Here is a 25,013-nt window from a genome sequence, read left to right as displayed (position 1 = left end):
GCTGAAAAAGAAACTTTCTGAATGATTGGTAACAAAAAATATTTTTAATCAACAAAGAAAGAAGAAAGAATAAGTGGCCTTTCAACTCTTGCCATAGAAAATGAAAATATGAAATCTTTGTCATATGAAGAGGCAAAGCCAACCCAATCTAAAACATGTAGGAAAACATTATCATAGAAGACTCAAGTTATTGAGTAATAAAAGTAATATACGAGTTCTCTGAATTTTGTTGTGTTTGTGGTACGTGTCAGCTTTATAAAATTTGTAATTTATTGTTATTTTTCCCATTCTAAATATTTACTTTTATGCCAATTTTTAATTTTTGTATGAATTTCCATTCTTTTTCTTAAGAGGGCCCCCAAAATTGAATAAACTTCAGGCTCTACAAAACCTAGATCTGCCGTTCATACTAAGAGCTCACAGAATGAGTTGGAGATTGCACCCTTTTTCTATTTTCTGGACGAGTTTATGTAAAATTGGAGTGATTGTGTTCTTTTCTTTTTTTTTCCACACAAAGTTTCACTCTTGTTGCCCAGGCTGGAGTGCAGTGGCGCGATCTCGGCTCACTGCAACCTCTGCCTCCCGGGTTCAAGCGATTGTCCTGCTTCAGCCTCCAAAGTAGCTGGGATTACAGGTGCCCGCCACCACACCTGGCTAATTTTTTTGTATTTTTAGTAGAGACAGGGTTTCACCATGCTGGCCAGGCTGATCTCAAACTCCTGACCTCGTGATCCACCTGCCTCGGCCTCCTAAAGTGCTGGGATTACAGGTGTGAGCCACCGTGCCTGACCCTAATTTTTTTTTGTTTTTGTTTTTTGTAGAGATGGGTTTTCTCCATGTTGCCCAGGCTGGAGTCTCGAACTCCTGGATTCAAGCAATCCGCCCGCCTCAGCCTACCAGAGTGCTGGGATTACAGATGTGAGCCACTGCACCTGGCCTGCCTGGTTTTGTTTGTTTGTTTGTTTTGGTTTGTTTTTTTGTTGTTTGGTGTTGGTTTGGGTTATGTTTGGGGTGGGGGGCAGATTTTTAAATTACTCCTCAATTCCTTCAACAGTTATGGAACTATTCAGGTTATAAACACAGACATTGGATCATAAACTTCTTTTTTTATAAAAGCCTGCTGGATCTGTAGTTTTGTCCCTTTTTCATTCTCAATAGTATTAATCTCTCCTCTCCTCTTTTCCCCCTACTCACCCACTCTTCTTTCCTTTCCTTTCTTTCTTTTATTTGATCAGTCTTAGCAGAGGTTGATCTAATCTCTCAGGGGTTTCACAGAAGCAATTTGGACCTTGTTTTCTATTTTATTAGCGTCTGCTTTTTTCTTCTCCTTTATTTGGGCTTACTCGATTTTTCTTTTTCTAACTTCTTAAATTGGATGGTTATCTTCAATTCTTAGGCTTTCTTCTTTTAACAATATGCTCATAAGCCTATAGGTTTACCTCAAAGTATTGATTTATCTGCATTCCATGAGTTTTGATGTGTACTATTTTCACTCTTTGCTTAGTTCTAAGATCTATGTTCTTTTGATTTTGATTTTGATTTTGATTTCTCCATTGATGCCTGACTGTTTGGGAAGTGTTTCTTAATTTCCAAATGCATAGAAATGTTTGAAATATTTTTATTACTGGCTTTTAATTTATTTGCATTTCAATCAGAACTGTAGCCTCTATAATACCAATTATTTGAATTTGTTGAGACATTGTATGGCCTAGTATGGGGTCAGTTTTTGTAAATGTTGCACATGTGTTTGAAAAGAATGTTCACACTCTAATTGTTGGACACAGTAATATATATGTATGTGTGTGTGAGTGTGTGTGTACATTAGTCCCCCCTTATCCTCAGGGGAAGCATTCCACGACCCCCAGTGGGTGTCTCAGACTGTGGATAATACCAAATCCTATGTATACTACGTTTTTTCCTATTATTGCATTGTATAGGGCAGGTAGTGTATATGTGGATACACTAGACAAAAAGGGGGTTCACATCCAGGGTGGGACGCAGCAGGATGGTGCAAGATTTCATCACGCTACTCAGAACAGCACTCAATTTAAAATGTATAAGTTGTTTATTTCTGGAATTTTCCATTTAATATTTCCAGATCATGGTTGACTGCAGGTAACTGAAACCACGGAAAGCAAAACCGCACATGGGGGGACCACTGTATACACTGTGCTTACACAACACACATGCATACACACACACACACACACACACACAGAGATGCACACATGGGCACGCACATATATATGAAAGGAAATAAACTTGTTCATTGTGTTTTTTAAGCTTTTGTGTCATTACTGATCTTTTGTCTACTTGGTCTATAAATAATCAGAAGAGTTGTGCAAAACTATGCCATTATAATGATGGATTTGTCAACATTTCCCTCTAGCTATAGCAATGTTTGCTTTGTGTGTTCTGATATGGCCATCTTTTCCTGGCAGGTTGGACCTTTTGTGGAGTGACCACCTTTATCCCTAATAGTGCTTTTTATTGCATATCCTACTCTACCTGATTTTGATGTAGCCACCCAGTTTCCTTTTACTTAGTATTTGGCAAGTTTTATGAATTATTCTACTTTCATACTTTCTGTGTCCCTATAATTCAAGTATGTCTGTTATAAATAACACATAGCTAGGGGTTTCAAAATCCAATTAGATAATCTCTGTTGATTGGTAATTAAATCCATTTACATTTTTTCATATTTGTTTTTAACCATCTTTTATCTCCCACAAACTATACTTTTTATGCTCTTTTCCTCCTTTCTTGCTTTTTTTTTAATATTTAAGGAATTAGCTTATTTATACTTACTCCTATTACTTTATCTTTCTTTCTTCTGGTTTGGAAGTTACACAATGCTTCTATTATTTTAGCAGCTAACTCTTGAAATTATAATATCTTAACTCTTTTCCTGATTAATGCAAGAAATTTAGAACACTAACCTAATCATTTATCTTCCAAATTACATACTTCTGTTTTCCAGTATTTTTGTTCTGTCCTTTTCCTCTTTTCTTAACCCCACAAAATTAGAGGGTATCATTTTATTTCTTTATTTAAAGAATTACATTTTCCAATTCTTTGCTTGTTATTTCTTCTTAAAACTAAGACCTTCCCAGCCTGGCCAACATGGTGAAACCTCGTCTCTACTGAAAATACAAAAATTAGCCAGGCGTGATGGTGTGTGCCTGTAATCCCAGCTACTCGGGAGGCTGAGGCAGGAGAATTGCTTGAACCTGGGAGGTGAAGGTTGCAGTGAGCCAAGATTGTGCCACTGCACTCCAGCCTGGGTGGCAGAGCAAGACTTCATCTCAAAAAAAACAAAAAAAACAAAAAACCTTCCCTCCAGTAAATTTTCCTTCTTAATAAATTCCTTTGTTTAGAAGGTCATTTAATAGAGTGTAGAGTGATAAACACTTTCAGTATTGTTTATTTGAAAATGTCTTTGTTTTGCCCTTGTTGTTGAAAGAGTATTTTGATGGGTACACAAATCTAGGTTGGTGGCTACTTTCTCTTTGGTGGTTTGCATGGTCAAGTGTTTATTTCTTTGGATTTTTCTTAATCCCACTTGGTACTCACTGTGCTTCTAGTAGTTTGGTGTCTTTTATCACTTCTGGAAGACTATTAGATGTTCTTCTTCACTGACTGCATCTCCTCTACCTTTTCTTTTTTTTTTTTTTTTTTTTGTCTTTATGGAAGACATTAGTTAGGCTTTCTCATGATAGCTCCTATGTCTCTTAACCTCTTTGTCTTAGTTTGCATCCCCTCTCTTTTTGTCCTAAATTTTGGGTAATTTCTTTACATCTATTTTCCACTTCACTAATCTCCTTTTCAACAGTGTCTAATCTGCTCCCTGAACCAGCTACTAAGTTCTTATTTCAACAACGTTATTTTTGTTTCTCAAAGTTTTATTTGTTCATTTTCCAGATCTACTTGGTCATTTTTACAGGCTCATGCTGTTTGCTCAATTTTTAAATCCCATGTTTTATTTTATTAAACATTTCATGTATATTATTCTATATTCTGTGATAGATAATTCCAACATCTGATATTCATGAGATGTTCATTTTTTGCTTCTGCCAACTCTTAACACCACAGTGGATTGTTTACTTGTGTATTGGGGGACCTTTGAGAACTCATATTATTTTGATCTTGATCTGCGAAAAATCCTAGAATTGAAAATAATAACGCTTTCTTCTAGGGATTATTTATATTTGCTTCTCCCAGGAGCCAGGGGCATCAGCAGCTTGGAACCACTCTAGTCCCTGGTCTGCCCAACCTCATGCCACAGTCAAAGAAGACATTGACATCTGTCCTCAGGAGGGGCTCTACAGGCCCCCCTTAAGCTCACTTTGGGAGCCAGAGAACTCAGAGGCTTCCCTACTTTATGAAAAAGTATAATTTATACCAAATCTAGTTAGGCACAGTGGGGAAGGCCCTCAGAATATTCAGATAAGCTATATTGCAGAAGCAGAATGCTGATTTGCATTTTTTAAAGATCATGCTTGCTGCTCCGTGGAGAATGAATTACAGGGGCCAGAGTGAGTGCCAGGGAAACAGCGAGAGGCCCCTGTCAGCCTTTCATCTGAAAAATGATGGTGACTTGAGCCAGAGTGATGGCAGTGAAAATAAACAGAAGGGTATGAATCCAAGTTAATGGAGTATATGCTGATTAACTTGTACCCCTTGTTTATTTGTAGGCACAAAAATGTGTGATTAACCACAAACCTTCATTAACTTGTCATTTCCCTTCCAATATTCTTATGTTAGACTTCTAAAAATGAAAACTTTGCTTTCTATATTTGCTAATATCCAGTGTGGCCCAAGATCTAAGGACACAGGCACTCTTGTACATCACTGATGGAAGACAAATTGAAACAGTATTTTTGGAGGAGAATCTGGCCAAATCTATTGACATGTCAATGCACATTCAATTTTTCTGTTAAGAATTTCTCCAGTGCAGACCCACAATATTTATGCCAAGACATATTTAAAAGGATGTCCAATGTATTGTTGTTTTGATAATTGTGTGTGTGTGTGTGTGTGTGTGTGTACCACAACCTAAATGACCATTAACAGAGGCTTGCTTAGCTACATCAAGATTCATCTAAATAATGGAATACTATTTTGTCTTTTCCATAAGAGATAAGTCTGAGATGGAAAACTATCTCTGACAATTTAAGTGTAAAAAGCAAAATGCAAAACGATGTGGATAGAAAGATTGCATTCATAAAAAAAAAAAAAAACTTTAATAGCAGAGATCGGCATGAAACCATTTTCTGGGAGGATGCACAAGGAACTGTTAAAGTGATTCTGTTTGAAGGAAGCAACCAAGGCTTCGGGGTGGGAAGAGACTTGCAGTTTTCATTTTACACCTTTTTTTATACATTTTGAAAATTCCACCGCAAGCCACGTATTTCTTTTGTTTGAAGAGTTTAGCCTGTTTTTATTGGACTCTTCTTGATTAGGGCACTGGCCTCCCTGAGATATTACATCTCCTGCTTCTGCCCCTGCATCATCTCTGATTCCTCTGCTGCAGACTGTGAATGTGTGAATGTGTGTTAGTCCCCACAGTCTTAAAAAAAAAAAATCAACCTTCCACAAAGATCGCTAAACCTATTATTAAGTTAAAACAATAGATTTCAAATAATAGGTATAGGAAGACCCCATTTTATAAAAATGATAATTGGATAAATGCAGGTATGTACGTATAAGAAAAAAAAAGCCTAGAAAGATTTATGTATTCATTCAACAAAAATGTATTGCCCGCCTACCATGGGCCAGGCATTGTTGTAGAGACAGAAGTTCAGAGGGGACCAGAGTCCCTGTGCTGTGCCTTTTGGCATCCCCAGACTCTAGAAGCTGGAGGGTAATGTATACCAGCAGGTTAATGGCAGTTCACTCTGGGTTAGGTGACTGTGGACGCACTTTTAAACCATCTTTGTGCTTTTCTGCATTTTCTGATTTTTTTTTTTTTTTGCCCTGTGTATGGCATAAAAGAACTTACATAAAAATAATAATTAAACCATTAAGCACAATCTATCTCACACATCTCCCTGGTTTTGACTCTCTTCTCTGTCCATAGCCAAATTGCTACACTTATCCATGCAATATTAGGGACACACAGATGCTAAAATGTTTTTTGTTGTGTGTATGGAAATCAGATTTAACTGGGCATCCTGCATTTTATCTGCAACCCTGCTTATCAAACAACTTGCTCCCCATTCTGACTGTGCCCCCTCCCCTGGCCTCTGCCTCAGCCTTCTCCCTAGAGCCACTTCCCTGGGGACTCTGCCTCTCCAGAGGCCGGATTCTCCAGCCCATTATCGTCCCTGGGTGCTGTGTGGACAGGTGACTGGGCCCAGCTGGGTGCCCTCTCTAGATGCTCAAAATGTACCCCCTAAACGTGGCACTCCTCCCCAGTTCTCTATCTCCGACACCTGCACCCCATCCTTCCCATGTTCCAGGCTGAGGAGCTGCACCCCACTTCACCTTACAAGGTGGCCTCCCCATCTTTGGCCCCAGCCTCACCTCCTCGCTCATGAATTGAATTGGTACCCACAGGCCCTCTCAAGTCCCTCCTTCCCCAGCCCTCAAATGTGCACGACATCATCCTTAACACGAGCCAGCGGGGGCCTTAGAGCCTGGGCCTCCAACCACCTGTCACCAGGTGCCATTCCGGCCATTTGGCCACATCTGATTATTACTGTTCTGTAATTGAGTCAACATTTCTCTCCACATCAACTAGCTCATTCTCACTTAACTTATTTTTAAAAATAATCTATCCCTCTGTGCCTTAGCCTCATCCTAACAGCAACCCAGGATTGATGTGTCAGTTATTGAATTGAGTCAAAATGGACATGAAATTAATCCAGTGTAAAATGTCCACCATGGATCCCTGGAATGGTGGGCAGTGCCACCCAGGAGGCACAGCCAGCGTAGAAAACACTGCTTTTCAAAGCATACACCTGATCTCACCCCCTGCAAGCTCCCTGCCCACCTCCTGGAGAACATTCCAGCCCCAAGAAGCAGCGGCAAGGCCTCCCTCCGCACCAGCCGTTCTGTGCTTCTCTAGCTCTCCCCATAACAACCCTCTCCACGGCGCCACCATCACACACGGACTAATTACATCCTCCTCCATCTCTCTCTGCTGGTTCACACCTCCCTGCTACCTTTACAGCTCCTGCCTGGAGTGCCCATTACAGCTCTCTCCATCTGTCAAGCAGCTTCTTGTCTTGCAAGACCTCAAGGCACACATAGGCAGTGGGGCCCCTCTGGGGGCCCCTCTTCTCTTTGAGCTCCCTTTGGTAAACTGAACCAGTACTGGGCAAAATAATTGGCTTGGAATGTCAGACCCTGAGCCCTTGTAGATGCCTCTCTGCTCTGCAACCCCATGGCCAAGCACACAGTAGGTGCTCAATAAATGTTGAGCCAAGATCAGGGGCTGTAAGTGCAGATGGAAGGAGGCTAGGGGTTTACAGTTACCGGACCCGGTTTTGAATTTGGGCCTCTCCACCTGTGGGTTGTGTGACAGAAGCAAGATACTGTCAGGCTTTCCCTTCTGAGCCTCTGTTTTGGGGTCTGTAAGATGGGGGCAGTCATCACCCCTATCTGGAAGGTTTGTGATAAGGGTCAAGCAGATCCATGAATGTGGGCTTTGAAGACTCCAGAGCTTTACCAAAAACGTGCGTCTTGTTATTGTGGTGGTAACCATGATACTCTGATGACTCACCCGCTGTGGTCATCCAATTAGCACCGCTTTGTCCCCTTCCTGAGCTACGTGCGCTCTTCCGAGGGTAAGAGCCCAGCTGGGCCAGGGTCCTGAGGGAAGGTGAGAATTACAGGCCTGTTTATTTAACATTTAGGAAGCCAACACATTTTCCTGTACCTCGTCTGCAACACTTAAGCCAATATTTGGGTCTTTGGGATTCTATTTGTATGGTAATTTAAAAATAGGGTTCGGACTTATAGCCGGTCTTTCTCCTGAAACTCTGAAAGCACATTAATTTTGTACACGGTAAAATAGTGCAATAATTAAATATTACCATCTATCTTAAAAACTGGTAACTCCTAGCAAAATGGGTTTTTCGAAACATGATGTAGGTTTTCCAACAAAATTGCACTCTAGGGAAATACCTTATTTTGAATGTATGAAAGAGACCATGAACTTAATCTCAAAACAATGTAAGAAAAATTGATTTGTTAAATCATAATAATTTTCTTGCATTTAAAATCTCAGTGCTTCCTGTTGCAGCTGACCCAAAGGCCTCCGTATATGTGTCTTTGGGGAGAGGCCCAAGGAGCCGAGATGTCTTGTTTCATTGTTTATGAAGCTTCCCACATGCCCTTTTATGTGGTTCCAACTGGAGCTTTTGTTGCGTTGTTGCAAACTTCTCTGAAAGAGGCAAGTCTTGGTGACCCTTCAACCTTGCCTTCAGTCTCTAAATACGTTCTCTGAGCGAGTGGAAAGGAAGATCTCCCACGTGGAAGAAAGTTTGGGCACCAGAGCTGGCCTTGGTGGGCTCCTTCTTCCGCAAGGACTGGGTGGAACGAGGGAGGCTGGGTGACCCTCAGCTGGAGGCCGAAGCTGGAGCCGGCGGGGTGAGGGTTCCCCACTGGCTCCCAATCGCCCCAACCAAAGCTCAAGAGGGCCCCCTTGTGGAAGCTCCCAAGAACAGCTCGGTGAGTGGTGTGCTTCCCCCCATGCTGGGGTTCCTCCCAGTCACCCCCAACATCTTTGGGCAGGTCTCAGATCCAAGGACACTCAATGGAAACCACCATCCTCCATCCCTCTCTCCTCAAAACCTAAATATTTCTGCGGTCGGACAAGATTCTTGGCCCCTCTGGGGAAGATCTGGTGGAGAACCAGTTGCCAAGGCCATGAAGAGTTCAGCCGCTCAAGCTGGCATCCCAGGAGTCCCCCTCAGGCACCCTTTCTGGGTTCTGAGGGGTCTTCACTGTGATGTGTACAAACACCTTCGTTCTTATTGAATGTGTCAAAACCTTGTGATTATCTTGCCAAAGTCCTGTTCTATAGAACAATGAAAGCTTCAGCCTTCTGCCAGGAGAGCTAATAAATGTTCAGTCCAACGGGAGACTCCCAGATACACATTCTGTTTGGCAAATGCTGACTCCTAACTACACCCCTTAGGGCAGGCAACAGGACATTCGGTGAGATCTGGGCACGTTCAGAACCCCTTCTACACAGCGATGCTACAAGCTATCATCATCCCCTCACCGGCTCCTCCAAGCACCAGGTGGGATGTTGGCATCAGTGGACAGCATTGGCCAAGTTTGGTATAAATAATGTCTACAGACCAACGTGCAAGCTGGGAACGCAGGTGCTAAAGTCAAGTTAACGAGGCCTTGTCTCCAAGACACCGGAACATCTGGGTGAAAAGGGAAACGCTTCCATCCGTCACCCTGCTTCCTTGGCTCTTTGGAAGCAGCTGGCCTGTGGCTGGGATGTTCCAGTTTCCAACTGGGTGGGAACTCCAGCCAGAGCGAGAATAATTAGCATTATCATGAGGCCAAGGGAGAGTTTTCATGTGCACAGTTTTCATTCTGGAACATTCCTAAACGAACAAACAGAAAAACCTAGCTTATGAGCCAGGCTTGGTAGGCCAGAACTCGTCTCCCCAGGCCCCCATTCCTTTCCCATTCTGTGAACTGTGCACTTCCTTTCCCTCAGCAGGAGAGGCTAAGCAGAGGCCTCAGGGAGTTATCCTCAGTGGCCAGCCGCTTCCTCATACACAGCGTTTTCCTTTGTGGCTTAAGCACACGTCATACAAACATGAAGCAGTCACCTTCTCCAGGTGGTACCAAGCAAGGCCCACCTTTGTCCTCCATCCTGTGGTCCAGCCTGACCTGAAACTTTTCATGGAGAACTGGGGGGCCAGTAGCTAACCAAACCCTGTCCCTTTGATTGCCTGTCAACCCGCGGCTTCTTAATCCAAAGGCCCTCCTGCTTCTCACATCCTCAGACCTGCTCTGCCAGGTACCCAGTTCCTCTTTACTTTCTCGGGCAGCCTTCAACTCTCTGAGTGCACTGAGCAGAGGAGGGCACATTCCAAAGGGCTGGGATGCTGAAGGCTGCGGGGAGTGGAGGGTGCTTTTTTTAGAGCATATCATTTCTGTGTTTCCCAAGATAGCAAAGTCCAACCCACTCCCCAACCTGCCTCCCAGCCCTGAACACAAAGCTTCTTGGATTAGGTGGATCAGGAGATTCCATTATAGCCAAATGAGAGACATGTGAGGTATCTGAGGACCAGCCATTCACACCAGAGGTTGGGGGTGGGCTCCTTAGAATGCAAAGTGTGTCTTCATATTTCTGTGTTTGCTGATGCAGCATCCAGTCATAGCATCCAATCTGCAGCCTTCTGGGGGAGTTCCGGCGCAAACCCTGTATACCTTTTGTGCAGTGACTTTATTGGAAAGTACATCTTTGGCTGTAGCAGTGCTGTGATGGGTCCATTTCCACAGCCGGTCTCTGAAGCTTACTGGCCACGCAGCCGGGGCCACCGTTGTAGCCAGCATATCTCCATTTGTAAAAGGCAGCCTCCTCTAATCAAGAGAGGTTATTTTTTGGGTGAGGAGCCATTGCTGAAATTTTTATTTAAAATATGTGTAAGCTTCCTCCAAGTCCAAACATTCTAGGTGAATTACCTCAAGCTGATGGTTTTGAAATAAACTAGAGGGTTTCAGACATTTTAAGAAAAAAAAAAAAAAAAGCAAATCTTAATCCAAACCTCAGTATATAAAACAGAGCAACAGATAGGGACTGTTTGGGCTAAAGCTGGGTCAAAGACTACATCCTACCCACTGAGTTGCCCTATCTGTTTCAAAAATAACCCCAGGGGTCTTCAGAAGCCAACTTGAAAACCTCTGATACAGCAAAATGTGACATGCATGCTCCATCCTTGAGCTAGAGCTCAGCTGTCTAATCTGGCCACATGTAGTCACAGGGCACCTGAAATATGGCCTGTCTAAATTGAGTTGTGCTATAAGTATAAAATATACACCAAGTTCTGTAGACTTGGTATGGGGGGAAAAAAGCACATAAAATATCTCATTAATCGTTGTATTTGTTACATGTTGAAATATATAGTACTTGGAGCCGGATAAAATATATCATTAAAATTGATTTTACCTGTCTCTTTTTAGTTTTTTTAACGTGGCTACTAGAAAACAGACACCAGTAAAATCACGTGCAGGGCTGACATTTATGGCTTGCATTATGTGCCTATGGAGCTAGCGGAGCCTTCCTGGGGTGTGCAGGACCATGTCAGGATCCTGGTTTCACTAGGGCAGGTTCCAAGGGTGAAAAGAGGCTTTAAAGCAAAGCACCTGGCATTTGCTTCTTAGGCCAGATCCAGCCCATCTAAGCCTGTGACATGATCTGATGCTCACACATCTGATGCTCACCAACCTCCCTTCACCTACTTCTCTTTCCTCTCTACCTGCTTCGATCAGCCTGGGCCCCCAGCCTGCTGGGAACTCCCTGACTGATCACCCTTTTGCCCTCAGCCAGATTCTTCACAATCCCAACAGCTGTAAACCTTCTCTTTCTCCTCTGCTTCTTCAAGCCTGACTCTAATGGCCACATCCTGAGGGATGGGAGAAGGGTCAACAAGGAACTCACACACGTGCTGCTATGGACCACAAGCCATTCATTCATTCAACGAAAAGTAGTCATTATAAATAGCATTTATTGAGCACTTAGTATATGAAGGCATTGTCCTAAGCACTTTCCTTGACTTAACACAACAAATATGTATTGGGCATCCATGAGGCATTGTGCCAGGTGCTGGAGAATCAGCAGTGAGCAAGAGAGATGAGGACCCAGCCCTCATGAGGCTGGCAGAGTAGTGGAGTCACAGGGAGAGGAAGGGAGAAATGAGGGAAGGGAAGGGAAAGGAAGGGAAGTGGAAGAGGGAAGGAAGGAAGGAGGAAGAAAGGAAGGAGGGAAGGAAGGAGGGAAGAAAGGAAGGAAGGAGGGAAGGAAGGAAGGAGAAAAGAAAAAGTTAAGAAGCCTAAAGTGACAGCCCACTAGCAGTGAGCACACCTAGCACCCAGATCTTGGTTTCTAAACACCATTTTCCCATAAAAGGAATCAGAGCTCCTTGGAGAAATGGTCAGTTTCAGGGATGGGACTGAAAAAAATACAAAATGATCCTGGAAGATCCTCTGGCACCAGGAAATGAGGAAGTACTCCCCCCAAAATGACAAAGACATACAGAAAGGACACAGGAGATTAACTGGAGGAGCTCCCAATGGCCAAATCAGGGACAATTTGAGCAACAAAATAAATAATGATAGTAATGTGTTATAACCAATAAAGTAAAATAAATATTCAGGAGTTCATAGTAATATAAATAATTGAATAAAAAGATAAATGGGAGAGAAGGGACAGTACATCTTTATAGCACAATTACAGTTAATAAACTCAGAAAGAGCTGGGCATAGTGGCTCATGCCTGAAATCCCAGCACTTTGGGAGGCTGAGACAGGCAGATCTCTTGAGCTCAGGAGTTCAAGACCAGCCTGGGCAACATAGTGAGACCCTGTCTCTAAAAACAAAAGTAAACTCAGAAAGAGTGATGGAACTAGAGAATTGGTGGTTTGGAAAACACCACCAATAATAATTGTAGGCAAGAATCATTGACAGTTATCAATAGATGCTAAAATTAGTGGGGGAATGTATAGTGAAGTACAAGATATTTCCATTATCTCTGAGTATATCCCCATAAGGTAATTATTAATCACAGAGAGAAAAGTAGTAATTTAATAGTGGAGAAACATGGTACATGCCTCCTTAAGCAAGTGATCACAGTCAAGATCACCAGGAATGGGATGATTGCCATGGTGTGCCTCCTGAGATGATGCACTGGGAAAGGTACACCATCACTTCCACAACATTCTTAACAGAAACACATGAGCAGAATTTACTCACGAGGAAACATCAGACCATCCCAAACTAAGGACACTACAAAATAAGAGCCACTACTCTTCAAAAGTGTCAAAGTCGTAGAAGACAAAAAGAAAAGATATGTCTCAGATTGAAGGAGACATGACAGTTAATGCAATGTGGGATCCTGGACTGGATGCTGCACCAGAAAGGGGACATTAATGGGACAATGGGTGAAACTTGAATTAGGTCTGTAGACTCGTTAAGAACTCTGTATCGATGTTAACGTCCTGGTTCTGATAATTGCACAATGTCTGTGTAAGATGTTAACCTGTAGAGAAACTGAACAAAGCATACACTAGAACTCTTTCTACCACTTTTGCAACATTTTTGTAAGTCTGAAATTATTTCAGAATGAAAAGTCAAAAAAGTAAACCGAAGTAAGAAAGCAGATAATAAATGCCAGATGTGATGAGCGCTGCACAGGAGAGAAGAGAATGGAGTGAACAGAGGAGGGGTGCCTGGAAAGGATGCACTGCCAGGAAATGCCATTTATGCTGAGATCTCCGCGAAGATGGAGAGCCCAGCACAGAGCAGAGGATGCAACAGCACAGGCAATAGCCTCAAGGCAGCCAAAGGTTTGCCCTTTCAACACTAGGGACTCACAGTGGAAAAGCACAGTGGGATGGGGTGGATGATCTGGTGGTAAAAAGGCACCCAGTTTCAAAGGGCTTCAGAGGCTACACAAGAAAGCTTGGATGTTGAACCAAGTGCACTGGGAAATCTTTGAAATTGTTGGCCATTGTTTAAATTTCCATCAAGACACTTGGGATGGTTTGAAGTTATACTCTGATGTGAGCCTATTTGATTAATGCCAGTCTCTCCAGGAGAACAGGAATTCTGACCATCATGTGCAGCCATATAGACCCAGAGTCCATTTCAGTTCCAGGCATACAACAGGCATTCAATAAATATTTGGGGCAGGGCGCAGTGGCTCACTCCTGTAATCCCAGAACTTTGGGAAGCCAAGGTGGGTGGATCACGAGGTCCGGAGATCAAGATCATCCTGGCTAACATGGTGAAACCCTGTCTCTACTAAAAATACAAAAATTAGCAGGGCATGGTGGCATGCGCCTGTAGTCCCAGCTGCTCAGGAGGCTGAGGCAGGAGAATTGCTTGAACCTGGGAGGTGGAGGTTGTAGTGAGCCGAGATTGAACCACTGCACTCCAGCCTGGGTGACAGAGCAAGACTCCGTCTCAAAATAAATAAATAAATAAATAAAAATAAGTGTTTGTGTTGGGGAGAAGAAATGAATGAATTGAGGTCACCTGGGGGACCTCAATTTTGGATGGCCCTTGTTATCTGCTGTGGGTTGAATGTAACCCCCCAAAAAAGATATGTTCAAGTCCTAACCCCCAGTACCTGGGAATAGGACCTTATTTGGATATAGGGTCTTTGCAGATGTAATCAAGTTAGAATGAAGTCATACTGGATTAGGATTAGGGTGGGCTCTAATCCAGGGATTGGTGCCTTTATAAAAGAAAGGAGAGGGAGATTTGGACACAGGTGCAGACCGAGGAAACACACAAATAGAGATGAAGGCCATGGGAAGACGGGGGTCTCTAAGACTGGCGTGATGCAGCCACAAGCCAAGGGACACCTGGAGCCACCAGGTGCTGGGAGAGGCCCTACCCACACCTTGATTTCAAACTTCAGATTTGGAGACTCCAGACTGGGAAAGGATCAACTCCTGTTGCTTCAGCCACTCAGTGTGTGGTCTTTGTCGTGGCAGCCCTGAGATGCCCAGATGATCTCCTTTCGCGTGCCTCAGGTGAGGTGACGAGTTCGCCTTGAACTGCTCCTCCCTCCGTCTTCCGTGCACCACCCTCAGGCCATTTACCACACCCACGAGTCCCTTGTACATCTCCTTATTAAATATGATTTTATTAAAATATTAAAAGAAAATAATTAAAATAAAATACCTAATATTTTAATATCAAGTTCAGATCAATCCCCTTTTAAGACTCAGTCCTCAGAAAAACGGGCCGTGCAAGTACAAGGTTGTTATGATAACTACCGCCACTTTTAACACCCTCTAAAATCAATGCGTGACTGTTGGAATACGAAGTGCTCGCATCGCACCTAAAATCACCTCGCACCCCACCCTGTGTTCTTCGTTCGTGCCTTGCTTCGAGAACCTCAGAACAAGCAGATTACAAGAGAAAAAAGTACTTTGCTTTTGCTTTTTACCCCCAAAAGAAAGGTACCTGAAAAGCTGGTATTTCTCCATCTGCTCTGGCTACAAAGCTCACATCTTTTCTCCACCCTCTTCTCTCTTTGATCCATACCTGTGTTTTTCATGATCTTTGACGAAAACATAAGTTGTGGCCCCAGGAGTGAAGCCTCTCTAAGCCTCCACTGTTCATCTGCAAAATGGAATAACCACACCCATCTAGGAGAATTGCTGGGGAAGGGAGGTAAGAGAAGGGCACAGAGTGTGGGATTCCATCTTTATGAAATATCCAGAATAGGCAAAACCCACAGAGACAGAAAGCGGAACCATTGTTGCCGAGATCTAAGAGGAGAGGGGAGCGGGAGTGACTGCTGATGGGCACAGGGTCCCCTTTTGAGGTGATGACAACATTCTGGCATGAGATCATGTTGGTGGTTGCACGGTATTGTGAATGTACTAATGCCACCAAATTGTTCACTTTAAAATGGTTAAAACGGTGCCTGTTTTGGCTTTTTTTGTTTTTTTTTTTTTTGAGACTGAATCTCACTCTTGTCACCCAGTCTGGAGTGCAATGACATGATCTCGGCCCACTGCAACCTCTGCCTCCTGGGTTCAAGTGATTCTTCTCCCTCAGCCTCCCGAATAGCTGGGATTACAGGTGCGTGCCACCATGCCCAGCTAATTTTTGTACTTTTAGTAGAAACAGGGTTTCACCATGTTGGCCAGGCTGGTCACAAACCCCTGACCTCAGGTGATCCGCCCACCTCAGCCTCCCAAAGTGCTGGGATTACAGGTGTGAGCCACCGTGCCCGGCAAAAATGGTACCTTTTATGTTAGGTGTATTTTACTAGGTGTATTGTTGTGTTTTATTTGGCTAAGAAGCATCTGTCTGTGGAGGAGTGACAATGGCCAAGTCCCTCCACCCCTCTGAACTGCAGTTTCCTCATCAGCAAAATGGGTGCATTGACGGAACCCATGTCACGGGTGGTTGTGTCGATTACACCTGTCAATCCTTTTGGCTCTACCAAGGTACTGACACGCTGCCGCTGGGAGGGCTCAAGGTCATAATGCAGATGAAGCACCTGACCTTGGGCCTCCCAGAATGTGTGCTCAGGAGACGCTGGGCACCATTTGATGATCTCAAGACAATCTTAGCCAAGTGCCCACACTTATGGGTGTGCTCAGTGAGTGTCCTTTCCCTGGAAGGCCCCAGGCAGGTCCATGTGGTATTTATTCATGAGGCCTGTTTCTGGTGCTCTGATTCAGGATAACACATCGGCCTCAAGCAGGTCATATTTTAAGCTCCGGTAGCCTGGTCTGAGCAATTGGAAACTCTAGATTTAATTCTGCAGGTAATTTGAACGATGCTATCTAATTTCAAATGTCCCTGCTCTTATGAATGCAAAAGCAGCATAATTTTTAATTAGTGGGTAAACAGTAAATAATGAATGACAGTAAGTGGACACCACTGTTAATTAAAAATCCATGGTTGATAAAAGTCAATTTGGTCCATGCATTTAACTCCGTCTATCACTTCCCTGCAAAAAGTTGTGTAACCCAACCCACCGCACCATCTGCTTTCAGCTGTTATTTCTTTAGTTAAGATTTTTTGGAGGAAGAGAAGGAGTGGGGGGGGAAGCAAAGAAAATCCAACATCTACCCCAAGAGCTGTGTTGAGAAAATGTCATGGAATCATTTATAATTGGTTAATTTTGTTTTTGCAACCTTGAAGGTGAGACTTCATGCATGACCAAGAGGCGACATGATGCTCCTCAAGAGGTGCGTCTTGAGGAGCTCTTCGCATTTGTGTGTACATGTTCCGAATGCAGCAACACTTCGCTGTATCTCAGGGTCTCCCAACATAATTAAATCCCGATTCCTCACAGAAAAACAAGATAAACTAAAATGCACTTGGCAGAAACACAGGATCTGAGGATTCGTGACAAAAGGGCCATCTAGTCTCAGTGACTTCAGGGAGGGTGCAGAGAAAAAAAAAAAAAAAAGCCTTGTTTCCTTTTGAACAGAAAAACATTTCCTCAAGAGCCCGAGTTTTGTGGAAACAATGACAAGATAATTTGCAGGGCCCCTTCACTATTTTACTCTGAAATGCAAGCTTGATTTTCCTACCAGGCAAATATTGCTGACCCCTTTTGATCCTTTTCCTCACTCTGTTTTCATCCATTCCCCCAAATCAACACTTTTGGACAGGTTTCATTGACACTGAAGATGTTCAAATTAACCTGCAGAATTGAATCCAGGAAACCCAGTGTCTTCTGAAGAAGCAGATTGCAGAAGCCCCACATGCACGAGGTGTTGACGCTGACGTGCACCCGTCAGCTCAGGACTCCTGGCGAGTTGTATGGGGATCTGGCCCAACTTTGGTGCCTACCTACCCACTACAATGTCCTGCCACAAATTCCTGCAAAGTAGACGTGGCAAGATGAGACAAAACAACCACAGCCTCTCTCTTTCAAGATCCCACTGGCATTTCATTCACTTGGCAGCGTGGCCCTGAGTGCTGATGAGTCGGTTTGGGGACACCTTGGCCCTGGCTGGGTGGCTATTTGTTTTCATTTCTCCTATTTGGCTAATTAAAGCCAATAAATCGGTTGCAGGATGAACCAAGATTACAACAGGGACCTAGGGCTACATCAGCACTTGTACTCATGACTTCGTTTATTCAGTCGGCCAATGTTTGTTGACTGCCCTGCGTTTTACCCCATCTCCAAGTCAGCCCCTTTTGTGTTCTCTGGGGATGTAAGACAAGCACCAGTGAGGCCGTCACACCCCGAAGTCCAACAACCTGGGCTCACATCCTGGCTTTGCCACATCCGGGTGGCACGTGCCCCGTGGAGGCTGAGCCCATCTCTGAGCTGAGCCTGTTTCTCTGCCCATGAGAGGAAGATAATGCTAACACTGACTCCAGGGTTATTGCAAAGATCAGATGGGAATAATGTACAGAAGAGCAAGGGGTCCACACCCAGTTAACGGGTGCCGTCATCCCCCTCGTCATCATCAGCGTCACTCTTGCCTTCTCAGCTGATCACTGGGGACCCCAAAAGTCTCCAGATACAACCCCCAACCTCAAGGGAACTGAGGAATCCACTCTGCCTCGTTTTCCTAAAATATCCCTGGGGCACAGAGAGTTTGGGGTCAGGCAGCTCTGAGGGGGCAGTGGGGGGCCCTCAGCTCTCCTGAACCCCTGCTGGGAAGGTCTGCCTGCGAGGCCAGGAAAGGGACAGAACACGCCATCTGCTCACTTCTCAACTCAGCCCCCAACCCCTCCCAAGGCCTCCTGAAGTTACAGCCAGGCCCCCACATCCCCTGGACTGGAGCCCTAAGACTCAGCCCCTCCTGACCCACTCCAGCCCCAGACTGGGTGGGAAGAGCCATGCTTGGAAGCATCGCCGCAGGAGCTGGGCCTCCAGGGCCAGGCCGGCGCCCCTGAGCACAGCCCGTGGCTGGAGTATTTGGACATAGCTCACTGCCGAGCTTCCCACAGCATCCCGTCATCTGGGCCGTCTCAAGCCCATCAGCCCTGAGTGGAGATGACAGTTTCTGGGAGAGCTGCTGCTCTTTAGCAGCTGAAGGTCTTGGCACTCTCGCCTCTGAGCAGCCCGAAAAGAGATCGTGAACAGCCCCACGCCCAGGCTTCACTTGTCTCCAGGCCCAGCCAAGCTCATCTAGGGGTCACTCCAGAGGACCTGGAGCTTGTGCTGCAGCGCCTGCTTCCCATGTCCATCTTCCAGTCACCTTCTGTCCTGAGCCCAATTCCTCCCCTGGTGTCCGGGCTTAGGGCCGGAGCCCTGAAGGGCAGGGCCTGCATTGTTTGGCCTCATACCTCGGCCCGGGCCTCTGCAGCGTCCATGCATTCTTTCACTTGCCACACGCTCATTGAGTACCAAGTAGATAGCAGGTGCCTAGCACAGGTGAGACCTGAAGCGAGTGGCCTTGAGGGGCCTGCTCTGTGCTGGGAGAGGCCAAGCAGCCCCCAGGGCTCCTTGGTGGAGAGGAGTGGTCTACTCTGGGGATGGGCTAGGGCCCCACTGTCCCCAGCACCTTGGGTCCTGAGTCCAGAGTGCCCTTTGTCCAGGAGCGTGGGTCCTTCAGCCACCAGCGGGCAGGACCCGGCCAAGGCTGATGAACCTGTGGAAGGTCTGGGCTTCTAAGAGTCTGCTCCACGTGTACAATTCTCAGAGGCCTCCCAGCCCCAGAATCTGGGACAGGCTCCATCTAGGAGGCTTGGATTCCAGGGTGATCACATCTGGGAACCCAGGAGGAGATGCGTCGGGGAGGCTGATTCTAGGATCCTCAATATGGGGAACCCATCACTGTCTCCAGAACTGGGGCACTCTGGGGACGGGGCTGTGATGGAGGTTTCGGGACAGCCCTGCCTGGCTCTCTGTGTCCACAGTGGGGTTGGGAGGGCAGATGGGGTGGGTGTTTCTGGGGCATGCTGGGGTCTTACCCAGGTCTGTCTGCTTTGCAGCCCACACCGCACCGGCGGCTGGGGAGGCCGGGGGCAGCCGCCTGCGCTGGGAACCCCACTGCCAGCAGCCCTTGCCAGATAGAGCACCCAGCACTGCGATCCTGCCCCCACGCCTTAATGGACCTTGGATCTCCACAGGGTAAGACTTCAGGTTATCCTGACCATGGGCCGCTGGACTGGGAGACTTCTACCTCGGGGACTCGGCATCCAATCTTTGAAATGGGCATAATTCACATAGTTATCCAAGAGGCCTTCTACCTGCCAAGCTGCTGGCAATTCTTGCCTCCCCTCCCAGAGTGCAATGGGAGGTAGGGATTGTGTTGGGCATCACGTCCATGGGCAAAATCCATTCAACACTTTGAGCACCTATTATACAAACCTATTACGAGCTAAGTGCCCGGGGTCAGCAGTGGGACATGCACTCAACATGCGAACACACGAATGAATAATATAAACTTGAGACTGCACTAAGCTCTTCAATGAAGGAAATAAAACCAAAGATGTGATAGCTAGTGACCTGGAGGGTTCTTTAGAGAGTGATCAGGGGAGGCTTCTTGGAGGTGGTGACACCAGCTGAGAGCTAAAAGGAGAGGAATCAGCCATCTAGAGAGCCAGGGAAGAGCCAGGCAGAGGGGGCAGCTGGTGAAAGGCCCTGGGGCGGGAAGTGGCAGGCCAGGGAGAGCCTGGGTGCACCCACCTAATTCTGTCTAACATGACAGGCTCACTCGACATTTCAGAGGCTCAGTCGCTGCTTTGCGGCCAATGGACTTTGCATTCTCTCCTCATCTGTGGTGCACAAACCCTACAGCAGCCAGCTGAGTCCCCACTCCTGGGGCAGGGATGGGGGAAAAGGGAGGCTGTGGCCCCCTTCACACCCGGCATATTCCTCCTTCCCCCGACATCCCCTCCAGGCCAGTCCCATTCTGGAGTCAAGGACTGGCCTCTCCGTGTCCTTCCTGTACCTCCTGAGGTCAGGGAGAAACTCCCGACTGCCAAACATCTGCTAGCGCTTTGGGTGGAGGAAGGGGACGTGAGTCCTTCAAGGCCACTTTGAATGCATTTGCAGGCTCAGCCAGGCTGCACACAGCCCCCACGCCCACGGCACAGTCCAGGGGGGATCCAGGCATCCACTCACCAGGGTCACCCAGACAGAACTGGGGTACAGGAAGGGGGGATGCTGGTTGTAGGCTGCTTCTGCCCCCAAGACAGTAACATTCTGGAGCAATTCTTTTAAGAAATTTCTTCTAGAACTTTCTTCCTTGAAAGTTCCCTGCCATGCTCTCCAGACTGACCTTGCTGCTTCCTGGGAGAAGAGTGGGAAAGGGCCCAGAGCCTGGGAACCATCAAGAGGTCCAGTGTGACCTGCTGTGTCCTCCTGGCAAATCTCCCCTCTCCAGGCCTTGTCTGAGACCCTCAGGGGTGTGGCTCACCCCTCCCTATTTTTAAGTACCTATACTAGTATTTACTTATCATTTTCTGTAAACCAACTTGCTTTTATTTACTAAAATATATTCGTTTATTTTTACAGCTTTATTGAGATATAATTGGCATACATTGACAGTGTAATGTGATTATTTTTAAAGAAAACGTAATATTATCCTGGATATGGGGACCAGAGCCACTTGTCATAAATTAAAGGTAACTGTAAAATTAAATTCCATGAAAACAAAACAACATAAATCCTCTCTAGATCTGTTGCCAACCCGAAGCTCTAAGTTGCTCTCTCTGGGAGAACAGGGAGGTTGGCATTAAAGACACATTAGCTCTGACCAGAGAATTTCCCCTCAACATTATCAAAAAGATGGAAGAAAAGAAAAGGGAATTATTTCCTTGCTGGGTGATAACATGTTTCCTCTGCTCCAACAGCCCTGGTACAAAAAAATATCAAGAAAATAGGCTGGGATCACGCCTGTAATCCCAGCACTTTGGGAGGCCGAGATGGGCAGATTGATTGAGGTCAGGAGTTCAAAACCAGCCTGGCCAACATGACGAAACTCCATCTCTACTAAAAATACAAAAATTGGCCAGGCATGGTGGCACATGCCTGTAATTGCAGCTACTCGGGAGACTGAGGCAGGAGAATTGCTTGAACCCAGGAGGCAGAAGTTGCAGCGAGCCGAGATTGCACCAGTGCATTCCAGCCTAGGTGACAAAGTGAAATTCTGTCTCAAAAAAAAAAAAAAGAAAGAAACTAGCAGTACAAGAGGGTACCTGGTTAGAGTAAAATCGTGAGGAAGGTGCCTGCTATTTTTCCTGCCTGACTTCATCCACCGTCCACCCCACCTGCGCCCTCAGTAGGAAGTCCCAGAGGCCTCCTCTGCCCCATCCCCGAGTTGACCATTGGTCTAGGAGTCATTTCTCTTTCTTCTCCCTCCAACCCCTTCCCCTGGATCTGTTTGCATCACCAGCAAATGGAGTCCGGGGCCAAGTCCAGCCCACTTCCCATTTTTGTAAACAAAGTTTTATTGGCACACAACCACGCCCATCCATGTACATATCATCCATAGCTGCATTAGCTCTACAATGGCAACTTTGAGTAGTTGCAGCAGAAACCACCCAGCCCACAAAAACAAAAATATTTATTATCCAGCCCTTTACAGAAAAAGTTTGCCGACTCCTGGTTTATATCTTCAAGCCCTGTCACAGGCAAGGATGAGACCTGGTCAGGGCAGTGATCCTAGAGAAGGGGGAGACAGGACGGGCCACCGTCATTCCTGGTCACTACTCTCCCCTCCCTCCATTCACTCAGCAAGGACGGGGGAGGGTGCGGGGCGGGCTCTGGGCCAGGTGCCCAGAGTCCAGAGTGGGAGGAAGCAGGCAGGGCATCCCGGAGCTCCCAGGCCAGTGGGTCCCCAGATGGTTGCAAAAGGGCCTCCAGTAGGGCAATTCGGATTGAAGGAAAGGAGAATGAACTAGAAGGCTTGTGTCGGGGCCACGAGGCATCCAGTGCAAAGCCCCAGCCCCAAGGGTGGCTGACCGCGAGCCGTGAGGGGAACTGAGGCTGGAGTGGCCCAGGCCTGAGCTGAGGACTAAGAGGGGAGCTGGGGGTAGAAAGGAGCCCAGCCCAGAGGGGAGAGGGGCTCGCGGCGCGGTGTTCCCTCTGCACCCAGCCCATCTCCTTCCACCCCTGCAGCTGCGAGGTGCGCCCAGGACCGGAGTTCCTGACCCGCGCCTACACCTTCTACCCCACCCGGCTCTTTCGAGCCCACCAGTTCTACTACGAGGACCCCTTCTGCGGGGAACCTGCCTACTCGCTGCTCGTCAGGGGCAAAGTCCGCCTGCGCCGGGCCTCCTGGGTCACCCGGGGAGCCACCGAGGCCGACTACCACCTGCACAAGGTGGGCATCGTCTTCCACAGCCGCCGGGCCCTGGTCGACGTCACCGGACGCCTCAACCAGACCCGCGCCGGCCGGGACTGCGCGCAGCGGCTGCCTCCGGCCCGGGCCTGGCTGCCTGGGGCGCTGTACGAGCTGCGGAGCGCCAGCGCTCAGGGGGACTGCCTGGAGGCGCTGGGCCTCACCATGCACGAGCTCAGCCTGGTCCGCGTGCAGCGCCGCCTGCAGCCGCAGCCCCGGGCGTCGCCCCGGCTGGTGGAGGAGCTGTACCTGGGGGACATCCACACCGACCCGGCCGAGAGGCGGCACTACCGGCCCACCGGCTACCAGCGCCCGCTGCAGAGCGCACTGGTGAGTGTGTGTGTTGGGGTGTGGTGGGGGGGTGGTCTCGGGGAGGCGAGCTCGGAGCCCAGCCCCGCAGCTTTGCAAGATCTGGGCCTGCCCAGGGCTCTGGCTGCCCGGCTCTCATCACTGCCCCTTCTCACTCTGGTCCGCGTGCCTCAGGACATTTGCGCACCCTGTTCACGCTGCTGGAGACATCTTTTTTCAGCCTTTACAAGGCTGGCGGGCCTCTGGTCGGCCTTCCCAAGCTGGTCCTCCCCAGCCCCTGTCCTCGTGGGCACTGCAGGATCTCATTTCTGCCCCTGCTGGGCACAGAGGCTTGGGTGGGTGTCCCCCTCCCTTAGTTCTCGGCTGAAATATCCGCTCCAGTCCCCATTCTACTGTTCCCCGTTTCCCGCGGGTGACCTTGCCAGCTCTCAGCCCGCTCTGAAGGTCTGTTGGCGACTTGTTTATTGCCTCTCCCTCTGGCGCTAGGTCCTTCACAAGGGTGGGGCCACAGCGGGCACCTAGCACGGGTCAGGCCGACCATCAGGACCAATAAATGTGGATGGATGAATTAGGGAGAGGGCAGCTTTCCTCCAGGACGCCGCTGGGGCCGCGCACACCAGCCCAGATGCCACACCCTCGAAATCTCAGTGCGAGCCTCACGCTGACCTGGCCGCACAGCCACTGGGGCGCCGCCCTCGCCCACTCCCAAACCAGACGGCGAAGCCTCGTGGCCTGGGCTTCTTGTGAGAGGGTCGAAAGGGATCCGTCAGGTCTGGGTGGAGCCCGGGGTTCTGCATTTCCAGCAAGCTGTCCGGGGTGTGGGGAGGCTGCAGGCTAAAGGAAACTGCCCCCTCTTTAGCATGTTCCCCCTTGACTCCAACACGAATTTCATTTAAGCTGACTAACCTAGATTTTAGATGAAGCCATTGCACGCATACCATCCTAATTTGGGGAGGATCTAGCAGTCCTCCAACACAGTTTTTTTTTTTTGTTTGTTTGTTTGTTTTGCCAGGTGAGCAAACAGGCAGAAAGAAACATAACTTTACTGTGTAATGGCTCCTGGCACATAGCTCACAGCCTGGCTCCTACAAGGGTGTGGACCTAGGACCTTCCCAGTGTCAGAGACCCCTCTGGTGGCTGGTGAAGCCTAAGGACCACCCCCCCCACCTCAGAAAACCTGTTTTTAAAAAAAGCATAAGAGAAAATACGTGGGATTTAAATGAAAACCAGTTCTATTAAAACAGTTACCCAAGTTTTAAAACATTAGTTTGTGATATAGAGAAACGATAAATGTGAAATCTTCATTTGCCCTCATTTCAAAGCAGGGATGACTGCAAACCATGTTTCCAGTACCTGCAGCGGTGTTAGTGTCATACAAAGTCAGAGGTTCTGCTGACGCTACTGGGGCTCGTTGCCTCCATTTACAATGAGAAGAAATGTTAACTTTTATTAGTGAAAGGTTAGTGAAAATGAAGTTGAGGTTAGCATTCGAGGTGAAAAACTTCTGTACAAGGCACCCAATGCGTATTTCTTGAGTGCACAAACGAGCAGATGGAGGGAGGATGGATGAATGGGTGTGGATGGATGGATGTGTTCAGCATCCCCATGAAGTCCTCTTGGAGCTCTTAGGCCACCTTCACATCATTCAGCATGTATTTGTTGCCTACTGGTACTAGATACTCAAGGAACTAAACCAGATGAGGCAACTTCTAACCCCTGGTAGTA

General features: G+C 47.0%; 1 protein-coding gene across 1 annotated transcript in view; it reads left to right on the top strand.

Annotated features, from left to right (window-relative positions):
• The window catches only part of APCDD1L (APC down-regulated 1 like), a 58,671-nt gene that overhangs the window by 26,680 nt on the left and 6,978 nt on the right, over nucleotides 1–25,013 (top strand). Inside the window, exons 2-3 of the mRNA XM_054467548.2 lie at nucleotides 19,624–19,762; nucleotides 22,757–23,309. Of these exons, the coding sequence (XP_054323523.1) occupies nucleotides 19,624–19,762; nucleotides 22,757–23,309 (692 nt within the window). The remainder of the gene's footprint in view (nucleotides 1–19,623; nucleotides 19,763–22,756; nucleotides 23,310–25,013) is intronic.

Source organism: Pongo pygmaeus, chromosome 21, assembly GCF_028885625.2.
Source record: "Pongo pygmaeus isolate AG05252 chromosome 21, NHGRI_mPonPyg2-v2.0_pri, whole genome shotgun sequence".
Lineage (NCBI taxonomy): Eukaryota > Metazoa > Chordata > Mammalia > Primates > Hominidae > Pongo > Pongo pygmaeus.
The sequence above is the reverse complement of the archived record's forward strand: the minus strand, read 5'-3'. Positions and strand labels throughout refer to the sequence as shown.